Genomic DNA, 17,514 nt, shown 5'->3' with positions numbered 1-17,514 from the left:
ACATGCCACGGAGCAACTAAGCCCGTGCACAACAGCTGAGCCTGCACTCTATAGAGTCCCAAAGCCACAACTACTGAGCCCACATGCCACAACTACTGAAGCGCGCGCGCCTAGAACCCGTCCTCCGAAACAAGAGAAGCCACCGTAATGAGAAGCCCACGCACCAAAACAAAGAGTAGCCCCCGCTCGCAGCAACTAGAGAAAGCCTGCGCACAGCAATAAAGACCCAATGCAGCCAAAACTAAATAAATAATTAAATAAATAAGATTTAAAAAAAAATAAATGTGGTATTGGTGTAGGGACAGACTATTAGTGAAACAGAAATAAAGATCTCAATTTGTAGGTTTTTAAAGCAGGACAAAAGCATTAATTAATTAATTAATTCAATGGGGGAAAAGATGGATTCTTAAACAAATGACACAGGCACAATTGGCCAACCATCTGGAAGGAAATAAAAATGGCACCCCATCTTATACCACATTCCAGATAGACCAAAGCCTTAAGTGAAAAGCAAACAAACAAAAACTAAAATTTTCATTAAAAAGTTAGTTTCTAGGGCTTCCCTGGTGGCGCAGTGGTTGAGAGTCCACCTGCCGATGCAGGGGACACGGGTTCGTGCCCTGGTCCGGGAAGATCCCACATGCTGCGGAGCGGCTGGGCCCGTGAGCCATGGCCGCTGAGCCTGCGTGGTCGGAGCCTGTGCTCTGCAAGGGGAGAGGCCACAACAGTGAGAGGCCCGCGTACCGTGCAAAAAAAAAAAAAAAAAAAAAAAAAGTTAGTTTCTATATACCTAGAAATTAGTGGTTGGGTAGCCATCATCATCAGTTCAGAAAAACTGAAAGGTATTACAAATAAATGTAGTTGACTATACATATATTTTTTAAAATGTAAAATAATTCATAATAAAGTCAAGAGAATGAAAAAAAAAGTTGATGGAGAACTTTTTTATGACTGGTCAAATTGATAATTGCCTAAACCCACTGATCAATATTAATGTCACTTAAAAGGGGGACAGCTAGACATTATGTATCTTTTGATGTGATGCAAAAGGAAGTACACAGTAACCCTCATGAAAATTCCTTGCAAAAATTAAAAACTGAATCTAAATATAATCATGCCTCTGGATCTCATTACCAGTTTATATAGGAAGTATGAAGTAAAAATGAGAATACATTAAACGACACCATGAGGACGCAATCAGCCAAATCCAGATTTTGAGAATTCCTACAGAACAAATGATCCAATCCAAATGGAGGGAAAAAAAAAGTGTAGGGGAGAGGGCCCTATTATAGACTAATTAACTTAAAAGACAATTAACCAAAGCAATGTCTGGACCTTGTTTGGGCCCCAATCCAAATAAGCCAACTTAAGACATTTCTGAGATAACAGGAGAAATTTAGGCATGGACTGAGTATGAGGTAATATTTAAATTTTATTATCAATTTTGTTAAATATTATGATGGACTTATGATTATATTAAAGTAAAAAAGTCCTTATCTATATTTAGGAGTGAAATGATGCTATGCTAGAATTTGCTTTAAAATATCCCAGACAGAAGGCAGAGGCAAGGCACTGAAGGAAAGATGGAAGACTACCAGGCTACCAAGGAGACTGCTTTTGTTGTTGATGAAGTGAGCAACATTGTAAAAGAGGCCATAGAAAGAGCCATTGGTGGCAATGCCTATCAGCACAGCAAAGTGAATCAGTGGACCACAAACATAGTGGAGCAAACCCTAAGCCAACTCACCAAGCTGGGGAAACCATTTAAATACATTGTGACCCGTGTAATCATGCAGAAGAACAGAGCGGGATTACACATGGCAAGTTCCTGCTTCTGGGACAGCTCTACTGATGGGAGCTGCACTGTGCGATGGGAGAACAAGACCATGTACTACATTGTCAGCGCCTTCGGGCTGTCCTTTTTTTTTTTTTTTTTTTTTGCGGTACGTGGGCCTCTCACTGTTGTGGCCTCTCCCGTTGCAGAGCACAGGCTCCGGACGCGCAGGCTCAGAGGCCATGGCTCACGGACCCAGCCACTCCGCGGCATGTGGGATCTTCCCGGACCGGGGCACGAACCCGTGTCCCCTGCAATGGCAGGCGGACTCTCAACCACTGCGCCACCAGGGAAGCCCCAGGCTGTCCATTTGACCACCTCGTCCAGCCTGTGATTTTCTCCTTTTGTCCCAACGTTTCTCTACCATCTTCTAACCACCAGCCATCTAGTCAGTGATCACCTGTCTCACTCTCTTTAAGTGTGTTTTTGTGGCACTCTCAAAATGCAGAGAAAAAAACCAAATAACCACACTGTTCTGTGACCTGCACATCCTAAGTCAGAGGAATCATCACTGAAGGTAGTCAGGAGCCTGTCCTGACACTTGTCTTAACTTTGAATGTTTCTTTTCAAAGGTGCTAAAAGCCTAAATCTGCTAAGTGTGAAACTTTCTCTAATCTGAAATGATTCAAACACACTAATTTTCCATACTTTGTACTTTTGTTAGAATAATACATTATTCTAATTAAAAATATATATATATCCCAGACATTCTTTCCCCCAAGAGTGTGTGTGTGTATGTGTGTGTGTATGTAGTGGGGGGAATAGATAAGAAAATATTAGCAAAATACTGATAAATGTTGAAGCTGGGTGATGAGTACTTGGAATTTCATTGTACTAAGTCTCCCTACCTTTGTATATGTTTGAAAATTTCCATGAAAAAAAGTTTTTAAAAGATAGGAAAAAAGAGAATTTGTAAAGGAGCATTAAATAATCATGTTTCAAGATATTTGAGAACTTAAGCCAATAGTCATATTGCTATCTGTAGAAATCTAGCTCAATAAATGTTTACTTTCTATGTGCCATTTTTAAGTGCCCTTAAGAAAAACACAGTTTAGCATGGGAAACACATGCAAATAAAAATTACAATAGAATATGGTAAGATGTAATAATAGATTTATAAAGTATAGCAGAAATACTAAGGGACGGAGTGATTCACTCTACAGGAGAAGGAGACTAGGGCAAAGAGGTCTTCTTAGAGGAGGTGGTAGAGACTGGATTCTGAAGGAAGAATACAAGTTTACCAGGAAGACAAGCAGAGGGGAAAATATTTTCAGCAGAGAGAACATGTGGGAAAACATGGACAAATGGTAAAAATAAGAAGTGTTTGGAGAATTACAGATCGGCCAGATGGACTCCAGTAAGAAGAGTTTGAAAATTATCGAAAGTTCTAAATACTAGTGTTACAAAGATTTAGAGAGGGCCATTCATTTGAAGATTGAAGGAGAACTTAGATTAAACATGAATGCTTCCTGTGAGGTAAAGACATCAAATTGTTAACTGTGGTGATCTCTGAGTGGAAGGATTAAGGACATTTCTGTTTCTCTATATTTGCCAGGTTTTAAAAAATGACTGTGTATTTATAAAATAATTTCCCCACTCTTTTCATATCTATAGATAAAATACCCAATTCTTTGGAATTAAACTTATTTATCTCTAAGGATTCAGAGAACTTCAAATTTTTAAAGTATGTTATATGTAAAAAATTTTAAATCCATTTACTTAAAAGCACTTATTTTAATTTGAAGGATCTAATAAATGATGGGAAAGCACTCAGCATGTAACTGATCTGAATTCCTTGCATATAATCTGAAGGAAACTCATGATAAAAATATTAAACACATTAATGCTTATGAACCTTTTATCCAGTAAGTACTGCTTCAATTTCGTTTGCTGATTAGTTTTGCCATTCAAGAAACTCAGAACATTTTTCAATTAAAGAAAAATAAAACCTAAGATTTGTGATAGGTTACACTAATCCCCATTTCTTTTAAAACATGTTATTTATTACTGCAAATTAGAAAGGTGGTTTCACTGGGTAGATAAAAGTTACCATACTTAAGACCTGAGAGGCTCTCGCGACCTATCTTCTTTGAAATCAAATGTGATATTTTTGTGTGAATATTTTCAGTTCCACAAAGAAAGATCCTGTAAGATGTTCCAGTCGTCAATTCTCACTTAAAAACTACCAACCATGTTTGTTGATACTTAAGTGAAATACTGAAAGAAAATTAATTGAAATGATAAAACTAAAAAATGAAAACATTTATATTTTGGAAATACTGCCACTTTTCATGCACATATAAAATTCACAGGGAATCAACTAGGCGCCAATAAAAAATAAATTTTTTTTTAAATTCATAGGGAATTTAACATTTATAGTTATGTTGTCATTTTGCTGAAAATTTTAATGTAAATGAAATATGAGAAAAGTCATAAAAGGACCTTATGTGAGTCAAGTGAGGCCTACTTTTACTTTGTTGGTGCCTCAACCTACAGGAACAACTCTTGGTTCATTTCGAGATTAAAGCAAACTTCAAAGAGAACTATTCATCATGAAACAAGTAATATTCACTCTGGTTCCACCTCTTTTTATTTTCAGATTACTGTTTCTCATCTGTACAACGAGTAAGTGCCAAGTGCAGAAAATACAGCAGTTAAGATTTTTCAAAGTTTCTGTAGAGAGGATACCTGGGTTTGGTAGCTGCCAACTGACCCCAAACTGCTTTACATGCATGTCACTTGAAATGTAAATATTAGCCCTAGTAGCAACTCAAAGCACTATAGATTCATCACCCTACTGTTCCTTTATTATCTGTCATACTAAATAATCTTATGTATTTTCCCTTATCAAAGTAATATAAACCACATTAAAAAAGTAAAATATAGGGAATTCCCTGGTAGTCCACTGGTTAGGACTCTGTGCTTCCACTGCAGGGGGCACGGGTTCATCCCTGGTCGGGGAACTAAGATCCTGCATGCCGCGTGGTATAGTCCCCATCAAAGAAGTAAAACAGAAAAACAAACTATTCTATCATGTTAATATAGCCACTTCTAGCATTACTTCAATTCACTTTAAGTGTGATTGGTCTTTTTTATTTTAGTCAACACATCATAAGCATTTTTCTATATTAATACTGTCTTTGTAGCCATCATTTAAATGGCTGAATAAGATTTTATTAAGTGGCTTGGCCATAATTACTTAATTATATCTCTATCTTAGATGGTTATGTATTTTAAACCATTATAAACTATGCTATAATTACCATATTTAGCATCTTGCTTTTCCTATATTTGGATTTCCTTAGAATAAATTCTCAAACACTTAACATTTCCAAAGTACAATACATACTTCCAGAGGGAAGAGATATGGGGACATATGTATATGTATAACTGATTCACTTTGTTAAAAAGCAGAAAGTAACATACCACTGTAAAGCAATTATACTCCAATAAAGATGTTTTATATATATATATATATATACACACACACACACACACACACACACACACTTCCAAATTGCTTTGCAAAATGCATTAACATTATATGAGAGTGCCACTGCACCTTCACCAATGTGTATCAGTTTTATGCTCATATTTTACTAGGCTCTGTAGAACATACAGGCTTGGTTCATATAGTGAAATAAGATTGTACCTAAGACACTAATCAGCCCTAACTCTGAACCACTAGGTGGAGCTAAAAATACAAATACACAGTCCTACCCCAGTATCCTTGGGGGAAGGGTTCCAGGACCATTCCTCAGATACCACAATTTGAGGATGCTCAAGTCCCTTATCTAAAATAGTGTAGTGTTTGCATATAAGCCACACAGATACTCTCATACTTTAAAATCACCTCTAGATTACTTACAATACTCTATACCATGTAAATGCTCTGTAACTAGTTGCTGGGGGCATGCAGCAGATGGCAGTTTTACTTTTTGGAACTTTCTGGAATTTTCTTTCCCCTAATACTTTCAATCAGAGGTTAGTTGAATCCATGGATGCAGAACCCACAGGTATGAGAGGGCTGACTGTAAATAGTACTAATATTTCTCTCACAACACTATAGGGAGTTTTCATTTTAGTGATAATTTTTTGAAGCATAAGAGACAGAACTTTAGGTTGAATTTTAATAAGCAAGTTGGAATCAGACAGATTTATGAAATCTGTACATGGGACAAACTAGATTTTTCTCAAAATTTATATGTGTTTATATCTTTCCCATCTTGAATGAGAAACATAAGTGAGACAATTTTTAGAGGCAAGAACCTCTTGAAGAAGCCAGTAATGAGAGCTATGCCAGAAGAAGAGTAACATCTTATTTAGGTGGGTTTTTTTAAGAATGTATTTTTTAATTTAATAAGGAATTCTATTTTTATCACAAGAACTGCAGGAAACAGAGGAAAATCTATGGAGCAATGGTCTAGAAACCATGACAACTTTTATTAAGTTAGCCAAGTACTAACATACAAAAGGATCAATGGAGCTAAGACTATCACCTGTTGGGAACTTATGGCTCAGGAATTCTGGAACATAGCTCTGAATCCTAGATACAATTATATTCTACTACTTCTCATGGCAAAACTTTCCTCTTTATCTTTCAAAATCTAAAAATCTTCTGTCCATCAGTCTTTCCCCAAAATACACACACACGCACACGCACACACACACATGCACAGCTATAATACCTTAAAGGATGGAAAGGAAGTGAATCTGGGGATTTTAGTTCTATTCTCTAATATATCTGGCAAAGAATAAGTGAAAAAAGAGAGAAAGAAAGAAAAAAAGATACATCTAGAAGTAACATTTTCAGCTTGTGTAGAACTGGCTTTACCTTCTGTCCCCTAGTACTCTTCCACCAATCTGTATAGTTCCAGGCCCAGGATAGAAGAGTAAAGTATATATTCCAGATCCTTTGCCCCTGCCTCTCTCAGGCAATTACTAAAGTTCTTTTTCTTCACTATCCAAGTTTTTCTCCAATCTCTTTAGGTAGAGCTAGGTACACAAAAAAAGTGAGGAACATGGAGCCAGAGCTACTCTCTCACAATTCAACTGTCTTCACATAACACCATATCCTTCCTCTAGCAATTACTACTTAACTACATTCCTCTGATGTTTAGAATTCATTAATTATAATAAGGTTTATTACTGAAACAATAATTTTAAAGAAAAACACTACTAAAACTAGAATTAAGGAAATATGGTATGGTGAAAACAATCTAACGCCACCTCTGCTAATATGAAAATGTATTTATAAAATGTTTCTGATGAAGGCAAATACTAGCACAATTAACTTCCTTCTATTATCTATACCTTTTGTTCTAAGAGTGCCCTGCGGAGGGAGACCCTCTGTTCAAGTTCCCGAAGCTCTCGATCATGTTGTGCCTCAGCTTGCATCTTGATTTTGCTCTGATATGCATTTAACAGCTCCAGTTCCTGCTGCAGCTGCATCTTTAAAACCTGGCACTCTGCTTCCTGTGCTTCATCCAAACGCAGCTGAAAGAGAGGAAAAAACCCAGATATATCCTACTGTGAGCTATTTACCCATGACCTATGGAAAGGAGGTGTAAGAAAAGACAGACAACTCTTTTGTAGGATACACAATTGTTCTCTCTTGTATCTTGGAGTAAACATCTCTGGAAAAGGAAGGCACAGTAACCAGTGATGGTAATATGAAGATAAAAGCTATCATGATCTATTAGGAGGATGCCTGAATAATTATATTTTTCTTAAGAAAAATCTAGAATCTGATTAGCTGATGTAAGACTCTCAATCTCTTCTCTGCAATGGAAATAACTACAGAACAGGGACCAGCAAACTATAGCCTCCAGACCAAATGTGGACAGCTGCCTGTTTTAATTAATTAATTTGATAGTCCACTAGTTAAGAATGGCTTTTACATTTTAAATGGCTATATAAGTACCCACATAATTATCCTCAATTTTGTATCACGGACTACAAAACCTAAAATATTTACTATCTGGCCCTTTAAGAAAAAGTTTGCAAAACTCATATAGAAAATATTTTGTATTTGCCTTCACTAAAATGTGAACATTTGGATCCCCAATACAGTACTACTTTTTGCTCACTGCTTAACAAAGCTGCTGCTCTAATCCTCCTATACCGTTGGGATATGTGCTGAACACCTGAGGCAGTGGGAGAGAGCCTATTTAGAACCTCATGACTAAATGTATCAATGAGAATTCTATATAAATCATGCCTACCTCCAAGCAATGCAGAGAACAGGAAAAATATAGATAACCACCACTATTTCTCAAGCTGTAGGAGAGCTATCACTTCCAACCAGTATTTTAATTGCTGGGATTTCATTCAGGTGGTGGGATGAAAGGGGCACTGAATTTGTTTTGCTTAAATAAAATGAACTCACAGCTTGGGTGGACAGCATTTCATTAATGCTGTGGTCATACTGTTCAGCCAAGATGGCTAACTTCCGGGTCTGCTCCTCCTTGAGACGTTTCAGAACAGCTTTGTGCTCACTCTTTGGTGTAGTCTCCAGTAGGTGATTTCTTAATGCTTTGTACTGTCTGGTTTGGATTTTGCAGGTGTCCTGAAACTGCTTTTTTATTTGGAGTTCTTTAGACTGGGAAGGAAAAAAAAGATGTATATAATTTTTAACATATGGCATTTGTTATACCTTATGCTTGTATGAAAATAAAGGCTACTAGGAGACGAGGAGATGAAAAACAAAAAGGTCAGACCGTAAGGTTGCAGGTACAGTACTTTTCCACTTGGTTATTAGGTCAAACCATTGCATTCTATGTATTTTTGTGACAAAATCTCTAATTTAAAACATTAGAATATCAAGAACCTTACTTTTTTCATAGGACTTCAGGTCATACTCATTATTTTACTAGTACATTTAGTTACAAGTAAATTTTTTTTATAGATTTTTTTGATGTGGACCTTTTTTTTTTTTTTTTTTTTGCATTACGCGGGCCTCTCACTGTTGTGGCCTCTCCCGTTGTGGAGCACAGGCTCCGGACGCGCAGGCTCAGCGGCCATGGCTCACGGGCCCAGCCACTCCGCGGCATGTGGGATCTTCCCGGACCGGGGCACAAACCCGTGTCCCCTGCATCAGCAGGCGGATTCTCAACCACTGCGCCACCAGGGAAGCCCGATGTGGACCATTTTTAAAGTCTTTATTGAATTTGTTACAATATTGCTTCCGTTTTATGTTTTGGTATTTTGGCCATGAGGCATGTGGGATCTTAGCTCCCGACCAGGGTCTGAACCTGCACCCCCTGCATTGGAAGGTGAAGTCTTAACCACTGGACCGCCACGGAAGTCCCAGTGGCACCACTCTTAAATACTGTCCTTGGTTAACAAAATTCTTCCAAGTTAGCCAGGAATGGGACAATGACATTTAGACATTCTCTTCTACCTCTGTATAACAGCCTCTATTCTTTTAAAAGTTTTTATTTTTAAAGGATTGTGCCAAGAAAACTAATTATTCCACATCACTAGCCTAATGAGGGAAAAAGAAAAGCTCCTTGAAAAATGTTTTTTCTATAAGAAGAGTAATACTTGTACCAAGAATAAACTATATCCCTCAATGTTTGACTCAAGTGAAAGCAAGATGAATGTAAGTTACAGTTGTTTCTACTCATTTAACACTGACAAAACATCATCTGGATGCCAGATGAAGAAACAACAGAGCAGGCGTATATCCAACCCATTCCATAGACATAGTACCCCAAACCCCCCACCCCAAATCCTAGTCAAATTACATAAGTGCTAAAACTGAAGTCCCCCTACCTCCCTTTAAAGTCCTGGAAAAAGTTGGAAGAGGCAACCATTACTTAGGTAAATAAAAATGGATAACTTGGCATTAAAATCAAGTCAGTTTTGTTCAAATTGAGTAAGCAGACAGAAATACATAACTAAGAGGAACATGATGGTTTTCTTCCCTAGTAAAGTAACAGAACAATCTCCTTTATGGAAAATCTTGAGCTCATCTGTCATCAGAAGGAGACATTCTATTCTAAATCTGACTACAATTGTGAAACATTATTTTTTGCCTCACGTTTTGTATAGTATCTGTGAAGATTACACTAGTATTTACAAGCTTTCAAACTGAAAAGGCAAAAACAAAAAACAGGAATGGTTAAACATCAAACAACTCTATGCCAAGCCCTACAGAAATGCAGTCATATTAAATTTATGGTATGATGATAGAAAACTAACAGGTTTTCAGTCTGGTTTATTTCTGGGTGCTGCTGACTTTAAAACAGTCATTAATTTCACAGACATGTTATTTAACTAATCTTTTGGTGGGAAATTGTCTATTCTATAGCCAAAAGAGTATATACCTCTCCACTACAAAGACAAAATAAATTTGAAAAATCATTATGAATTCCAATTTTCTAAGCAATGACTAATGAAGATTATGTGAGTAGTCAACATAAGCTACTCTGTAAATGATGTTAATTAGCTGTTCGGAAAACAAAGTGAAATTTTACTCAGGTTCACAAGGAAAGGGTAAAAACATCTTAACTTTGCTTCTATACTTTTGTTCAAGACAGCTTGTTTGAATGGAGTTGAGTGGGAATCAATAGGTACCATTCGGTGTGGTGTAGCTTCTAGATTTTGACACAGATTACCCCTGTGAATGAATTTCACTTCACTCCAGGACAGTTATTCAGATAAGGGGGTAGGGTTTTAAAAGAAAATACTGTGTTGGGCTTCCCTGGTGGTGCAGTGGTTGAGAGTCCGCCTGCCGATGCAGGGGACACGGGTTCATGCCCCGGTCCAGGAGGATCCCACATGCCGCGGAGCGGCTGGGCGCGTGAGCCATGGCCGATGAGCCTGCGCGTCCGGAGCCTGTGCTCCGTGACAAGAGAGGCCACAGCAGTGAGAGGCCCACGTACCACAAAAAACAAAAAAACAACAAAAAAACAAAACATACCCCAACTACCACGCCATGGTCTCACCTACACTACCAAATACATAAAGAAAATAAGCAGAATGGGAGTAACACTGTGGTGATTCCACTATTCCTCTTAAGATAAGCACACACAGTGAAGGGAGAGGGGGTAAAAAGGCATTTTTTTTCATTCACTGGCTTCTGTACTGACTAGGAATTTACTGTCTTTTTTGGATACAAATCACACTAGGAGCAAATAAGATTCCAAAACTGTATTACTTGGAACAATAAAGAGAAGCCAACAGGTTAGTTAGCATGTTGACGTGTAGACTGTAATGTCAGCATTGGACATTTGGGTACATTAAAATAAGAACTTTGATTCTTATTTATGGCATTTGCTACAGTTAAATTTTTTTCGGTACTCTACTGAGAAATACATGAGCAAAAGTCTGTAGCTACAGACACTCCATGTCAAAACTAATTAAACATGCTTAAAATGAAAAGAAAGAGGTTTATTCAATTTCTTTACGACAGATTTCTGTCTTAGACTTTTACTGCTTATATGGATGCCTTTTATCCCTATTCTCCTTTGTCAAGAAGCTTAGGCTAAAGGTACCTTCAGACTCTTAGGCTGTTGTCGAACCTCCATGACATGCTTTCGCCTTAGTTCTCGTTCTCTTCGCTTATTATATTCCAGCTGGTTAGTGAGCTCAGTTTGATGCTGCAGTCTGATCAACTCACAGCGCATCTTCTGAATTGTGTTGAGGTGGCGGAACTCCAGTTCTTGCATGGACTCATGCTGTCGCAGCAGCATGGCGTGCTCTAAGTCCTTTTGAGTCTGTCTTTTATTTAACTCCTAATCCATAACACAAAAGACAAAGGTATAATTTACAATGCTAGGGAAAAAACTCCTAAGAAATAGATTAATCAGGAAGTAGATGTAATCCTCAGATTCAATAATGACTGCATAGTAAATATTAGATTTTATGACCTTTACAGCAGTAAATGGGCAATTAGTAGCACCAATTTCCTTATTCTATTCATTTACTATTCATTAATACTATTTTATGCAATAAGCTTAAGACATAGCAAATCTATCTCAGTAGGCTGAATGTCCTTCCTTCTTTCTTTTCTTTCTTTATTGTTTCCCAATTTTATATCTGAAGAGAACTCGTAAGCCATTCTTTGAATTTCTTCAGAGTATCCTATTCAATTCTATTACAGGCAGTATACCCAGCACAGTATAGTGAATAAGAACATGGATCTGGCTCTGCTACCTATGAGCAGTCCTTGGGTTAATTGTTTAAACTCTCTGTGCTTCAGTTTCATCACTTTTCAAATGAAGATAATAATATTGCTATTTCACAGATTTAATGTGAGGATGAAGTGAGTTCACAAATGGAAAGTTCTCAGAACAATACCTCACACATGCTGCTCAACAAATGTTCTAATTCTTTTTTTTTTTTTCAGATTAAAAAGAACAAGCATAAAACACACACACACACAGAAGTCAAACCTACCCCCTTTGCCCCTGCAAACCCCTTCTCCAGAGGCCAACAGTTTGGTGCAAATGCTTCCCAACCTTCCCCATGCTTATCGTGAAACATCTATTACACAAAAACATACAGTTTTAAAAACTGAATAACATACATTATAGGCATATAATGTGCTTTCTTCATCTAACAATATAATGGATATACATCCAGATCAGATCAGTATATACAGATCTTTTTTTTTTAAGTTTCATAGTAAGCTTCTGCTTTGCAATACCATAATTTTCCATTTTTTGCTTGATAAAGAAATTTTCATTAAATGTTTATTCATGATGCATCATATAATCATGTTATTATTTCTTTAGGATAGAGTTCTAGGAGTGGATTTGATAGATAAAAGCATATCTATCAATATATCAGTATCAATTTATATTCTTAGCAACACTGCACATTTCCCAATGCCACTACTAGGATTCAATGTTGCTAGTCTTTATATTATTTAATTGATGCAACTGTTTTAATTTGAATTTATTTAATTATTAGTGAATTTGAACAATTATGCTATACTTGAAGTTTATTTTAAGCCACTCTTGTAAATAAATTAATCTGTGCTCACAGGTATCCCTGATAGTGAGAATATGTTTTCACTGGCATAAGAGTTTCTACATTTGCTCAATTAATAATTACATGATTATAAAAAATGTGTTAAATGATAACACATACTTAATGGCACCCATTTCAGTTCAAAAGGTATAAAGTATCCAATAATTTTATGGTATTTAAAAATGAACACCCCTCTCATTCACAGATTTAATATGTATTTAATAAATATTTATTGAATACCTACTATGGGCCAGATACTAGGGGGATATAAAGACCGGAACAAAACCAGTGACTTTAGAAAATTTCCATTCTAGGCAGGACGAGAAACTTACCCCCAAAAAGTGTGTATGTGTAAGAGAGAGAAGTGCAGAGAAGAACATTTAGAGAAGAAGGATTTGGACATTAGGGAAGGCACTTCTGAGGAGGTGGTATCTGAGGAGAGACATGAAGGGAGGAAGCAAGCCATGTAGATAATCTAGGGAAGAAGAATTCAGGCTGAGGGAGGTACAAGTGCAAAGACCCTGAGTCTGGGAAATGACAAACATACTTTCAGGAAATATTCTCGTTTCAAACGTACCTCCCTGACAAGGTCCTGTTCCAAGTTATGGCGCCCAAGTAACATTCTTCTCTTGAAGCGACGGCATTCCAGCTCTAGGTATTGTCTCTGACGCCGTAGAAGATTAGCCTCTTCTTCTGCTTGGAAATGCTGTATATTCTCCTTCTGCTTTGAAAGCCACTCCTGTTTTTCTTTTTTTGGGGTGCTCTGATTTTCATTCAGCTCCTGGCAACATAAAAAACAACTCAGTTCGGGCTTCCCTGGTGGCGCAGTGGTTGAGAGTCCGCCTGCCGATGCAGGGGACACGGGTTCATGCCCTGGTCCGGGAAGATCCCACGTGCCACGCAGCGGCTAGGCTTGTAAGCCATGGCCGCTCAGCCTGCACGTCCGGACCCTGTGCTCTGCAATGGGAGAGGCCACAACAGTGAGAGGCCCGCGTACCGCAAAAAAAAAAAAACCCAAAAAACCAAAACTCAGTTCAAAATACATAAAAATTAATTGCATGAATATATCATCTGGTATTTGGTGCATTTAAATAAAAGTACTTAATCTGTGTCCTTTCTAATGCTCAAGGCAGGGCAATGACCTTAAGGAGGTAGGTAATATTTTCCTTTTCTTGAGTTAACCGGTGAAGTAGGACAGGAAAGAGAAATGTATGCTAGAAAACATGCATACCTTTTAGCTTTACACAGCTACATTTATGATGGTTACTAGTTTTAAAAGAATACAATATTGGTAAATGAAGTAAAACACATCATTCTTTAAATGCTTCCCAAGAAGAGACATAAGGCAGTGCTTTCAGGTAAAAATTATTTATATGAATTAATATTAGGGCAAATATACATCTAATGTGTCACTTCTTGGTTTCTGACATTCTAAATATTAAGTTTTTGGCAAAATTATGGATAGACTCAGTATAAAAGACTTAGAAATTAAATGGAAAATCAACAAAACCATGGGAGAATAGAAACCCTTTTTATGAATCGTATTTAACTAAACAAATCAAAACCAGTGCTTTTCTATAGCATTTAAAATATCACCTTCCACGGTCCTGTGGACACAAGGGGGGGAAAGGGGAGGGTAGGAAGAATTCGGAGATTAGGATTAACATATATACACTATCATGTGTAAAATAGAGAGCTAGTGGGGAACATGCTATAAAGCACAGGAAACTCAGCTCGGTGCTCTGTGAAAACCTAGATGGGGGAGATGTGGGGGGCGGAGGTGGGAGGGAGGTCCAAGAGGGAGGGGATGTAGGTATACATATAACTGATTCATTTCATTGTACAGCAGAAACTAACACAACATTGTAAAGCAATTATACTCCAATAAAAAAATAATAAAAGTGAAAATAAAATATTACCTTACATGTGGTACATATATACAATGGAATACTACTCAGCCATAAAAAAGAATGAAATAATGCCTTCTGCAGCAACATGGATGGACTCAGAGATTATCATACTAAGCAAAGTAAGTCAAAAAGAGAAAGACAAATACTATATGATATCACTTATATATGGAATCTAAAATATGACACAAATGAACGTTATCTACAAACAGAAACAGACTCACAGGTATAGAGAACAGACTTGCTGGTGGTGGTGGGGAGGGAAGGACTGGGAGTTTGGGGTTAGTAGATACAAACTATTACATATAGGATGGACAAACAACAAGGTCCTACTGCATAGCACAGTGAACCATATTCAATATCCTGTGATAAACCATAATAGAAAAGAATATGAAAAAGAATATACATATGTAGAACTGAGTCACTCTGCTGTACAGCAGAAATTAACACAACATTGTAAATCAACTATACTTCAAAAATATATATATATTATCTTACAAACTATCTAAATGAAAATGCATTTATATTGGACCAGATGAGAACACTGACAATGCGCTCAATGAGGCAAACTCTAGGATGATAATTAATACTAATATATCTTCAACCTAAAAAGCAACAATGTTGCACAGTATATAAATAAGCCATCTTTCCTAGGTATAAGATAATTTTTCAAAGACTCCTAACCTTATGGTCCTTCCCCTGGTTTTCAAGAAAGAGATCAGTTCTTTATAACTTTAGTTCATAAGATATACAAACACATAAAAAAAATTTTAGTAGTTCTAAACTTAAGGGTATATGTGTACACACGGAAGAGAAAGGGCACATAAATAATCACCTGGGTATATTTTTCAAAATCTTTTGCCAGGGAACTTCTCCACTAAGATTCTAGTATATCCCTTCCTCTATGCTAAAAATGATTGTTTTAAATGAACTCACACACATAAATACACACTAATTTGGCTTCTAAAAGAAAACGAATTTATTAGCTGGACTACCTGTTATATGCTTAAAGGATTACCTAAAGCAATGCACCCATAAAACGAAAATCTCATTTCACTGGGAAACGGATCTGTAAAACTGCATTTTGTTGGATATTTATTTACAGTTGGGGACCTATTTACAGTCTTTTCAAACCCAATGTGCCAATATAGAGTTTGGCTTTTGTATTACAGTCACAGGAATATATTACAGGTTATACCCTTTAGAGTTAGAAAAATTTTTTCAATGAAGCTCAGTTGGCAGCGTATACAGAGCAAGCTTTTGTGCCAACAATATGTCCATAATAACATTTAAATAAGTGACTATAAATTCCTACACAAACAAAAGCATTACTAGCAAAGAGATTACTATTATTTTATCAAGACCAATTAATTTATCAGTGCCCTAATAATTAATTACATGGACTAAAAATTTCAGTCAATCAGTCTGTAAAAGGGGGTCTAAATTGAGACATATCATTTCTCTCTCCTGACTACTATCCTGAATAGTTACCCCCTTTCAGAAACTGCCTTGGAACAATCAAGGTGTTCTTCAAAGTCAGACTACATCTGCTTTTAAAAGAAGTTCAAAAATGCAGCACATGGAGAGCAAATAAATATGAAATCGTGGAATCGTAAATAAATAATCAGCATGTTTTGCTATTAAAGAAAATGTGATGAGCAAATATGCCTCTTATCCTTACTCTATGAACAAATTATTGTAATCTTCTGAGCCAAAAGTAAGAAGGAATGGTCTAAGTTTTTCTTTTTTTTTTAATATATTTATTTATTTTTGGCTGCGATGGGTCTTCGTTGTTGCACGCAGGCTTTCTCTAGTTAAGGCAAGCAGGGGCTACTCTTCGTTGCGGTACACGGGCTTCTCATTGCGGTGGCTTCTCCTTGCAGAGCATGGGCTCTAGGCGCGTGGGCTTCAGTAGTTGCAGCACACAGGCTCAGTAGTTGTGGCTCGCAGGCTCTAGAGCACAGGCTCAGTAGTTGTGGCACATGGGCTTAGCTGCTCCACGGCATGTGGGATCTTCCCGAAGCAAGGCTCGAACCTGTGTCCCCTGCACTAGCAGGCGTATTCTTAACCATGAGCCACCAGGGAAGCCTGGTATGGTCTACTTTTAGAAAAAGAAATGTGTGGCTTCCTTTCACAGCTCAAGTATATTTTGGGAGGGACTCCCTTCCTCCCCAAAGTAGCGGGGGCTGGGGCAGGAAAGGGATGCTGCAGGTGACAATGAGGGCCTGGTCTCACCCTCCCTCTCTCAGCTGCCCCTGCCCTGCCAGTCCCCACCTCGGCATTGTGGCTCCCCTGTAACCTTTAATCTCATCTGTCTCGAGGGGAGCTCTGTCTGTCCGCGTTATTTATTGCTACCCCTGCCTGGTCTCTTGCCCCCACACCTGGCCCCAGGGCCTGTACGGAGGGACATGAAATAAATGTCCTGAAGCCCAATACCCGTCTAGATCCTGATGATTTCAGACCCGTCCTTGGGGAGCCTGCCACCCGCCTCCTTGCCCTTTCCTGGGTCCTCAGGGATTCTAGCCCTGAGCCCAGGCCAGCCGCCCTTAAGTTGCTTCCACATCGATCACAGCTCAAGTATTTTATTTCTCGTGAGTCAGTTATTTAGTAAGTGCATACGAAAACTATTATAAATAAAATAATTTATATTTTTAGGAGATGATTCTTTTTAGATCCTACTCAATTGAAGATATCTGTTGAAGAGTAACTGTTGAAGAATAACTGATTAAAGTTTGCCTTCATTCAAACTGGTAAACATTTAGTGGCCACAAACAACAGAAGAAGAATTTATCC

At 37.6% G+C, this 17,514-nt stretch overlaps 1 protein-coding gene and 1 pseudogene across 1 annotated transcript in view; one reads left to right on the top strand and one right to left on the bottom strand.

The window, feature by feature from the left end:
* TAOK1 (TAO kinase 1) overlaps positions 1–17,514 on the bottom strand; it is a 149,000-nt gene that overhangs the window by 9,766 nt on the left and 121,720 nt on the right. The window contains exons 16-19 of the mRNA XM_030861930.2: positions 13,392–13,595; positions 11,335–11,574; positions 8,223–8,435; positions 7,148–7,330 (exon numbers count right to left, since the gene is read on the bottom strand). Coding sequence (XP_030717790.1) covers positions 7,148–7,330; positions 8,223–8,435; positions 11,335–11,574; positions 13,392–13,595 — 840 coding nt within the window. The remainder of the gene's footprint in view (positions 1–7,147; positions 7,331–8,222; positions 8,436–11,334; positions 11,575–13,391; positions 13,596–17,514) is intronic.
* LOC115856036 (dynein light chain Tctex-type 1 pseudogene) lies at positions 1,584–1,852 on the top strand (annotated as a pseudogene).

The sequence above is a fragment of the Globicephala melas genome, chromosome 20 (genome assembly GCF_963455315.2).
Source record: "Globicephala melas chromosome 20, mGloMel1.2, whole genome shotgun sequence".
NCBI lineage: Eukaryota > Metazoa > Chordata > Mammalia > Artiodactyla > Delphinidae > Globicephala > Globicephala melas.
Note: the sequence above shows the minus strand (reverse complement) of the source record. Positions and strands in the feature narration are given on the sequence as shown.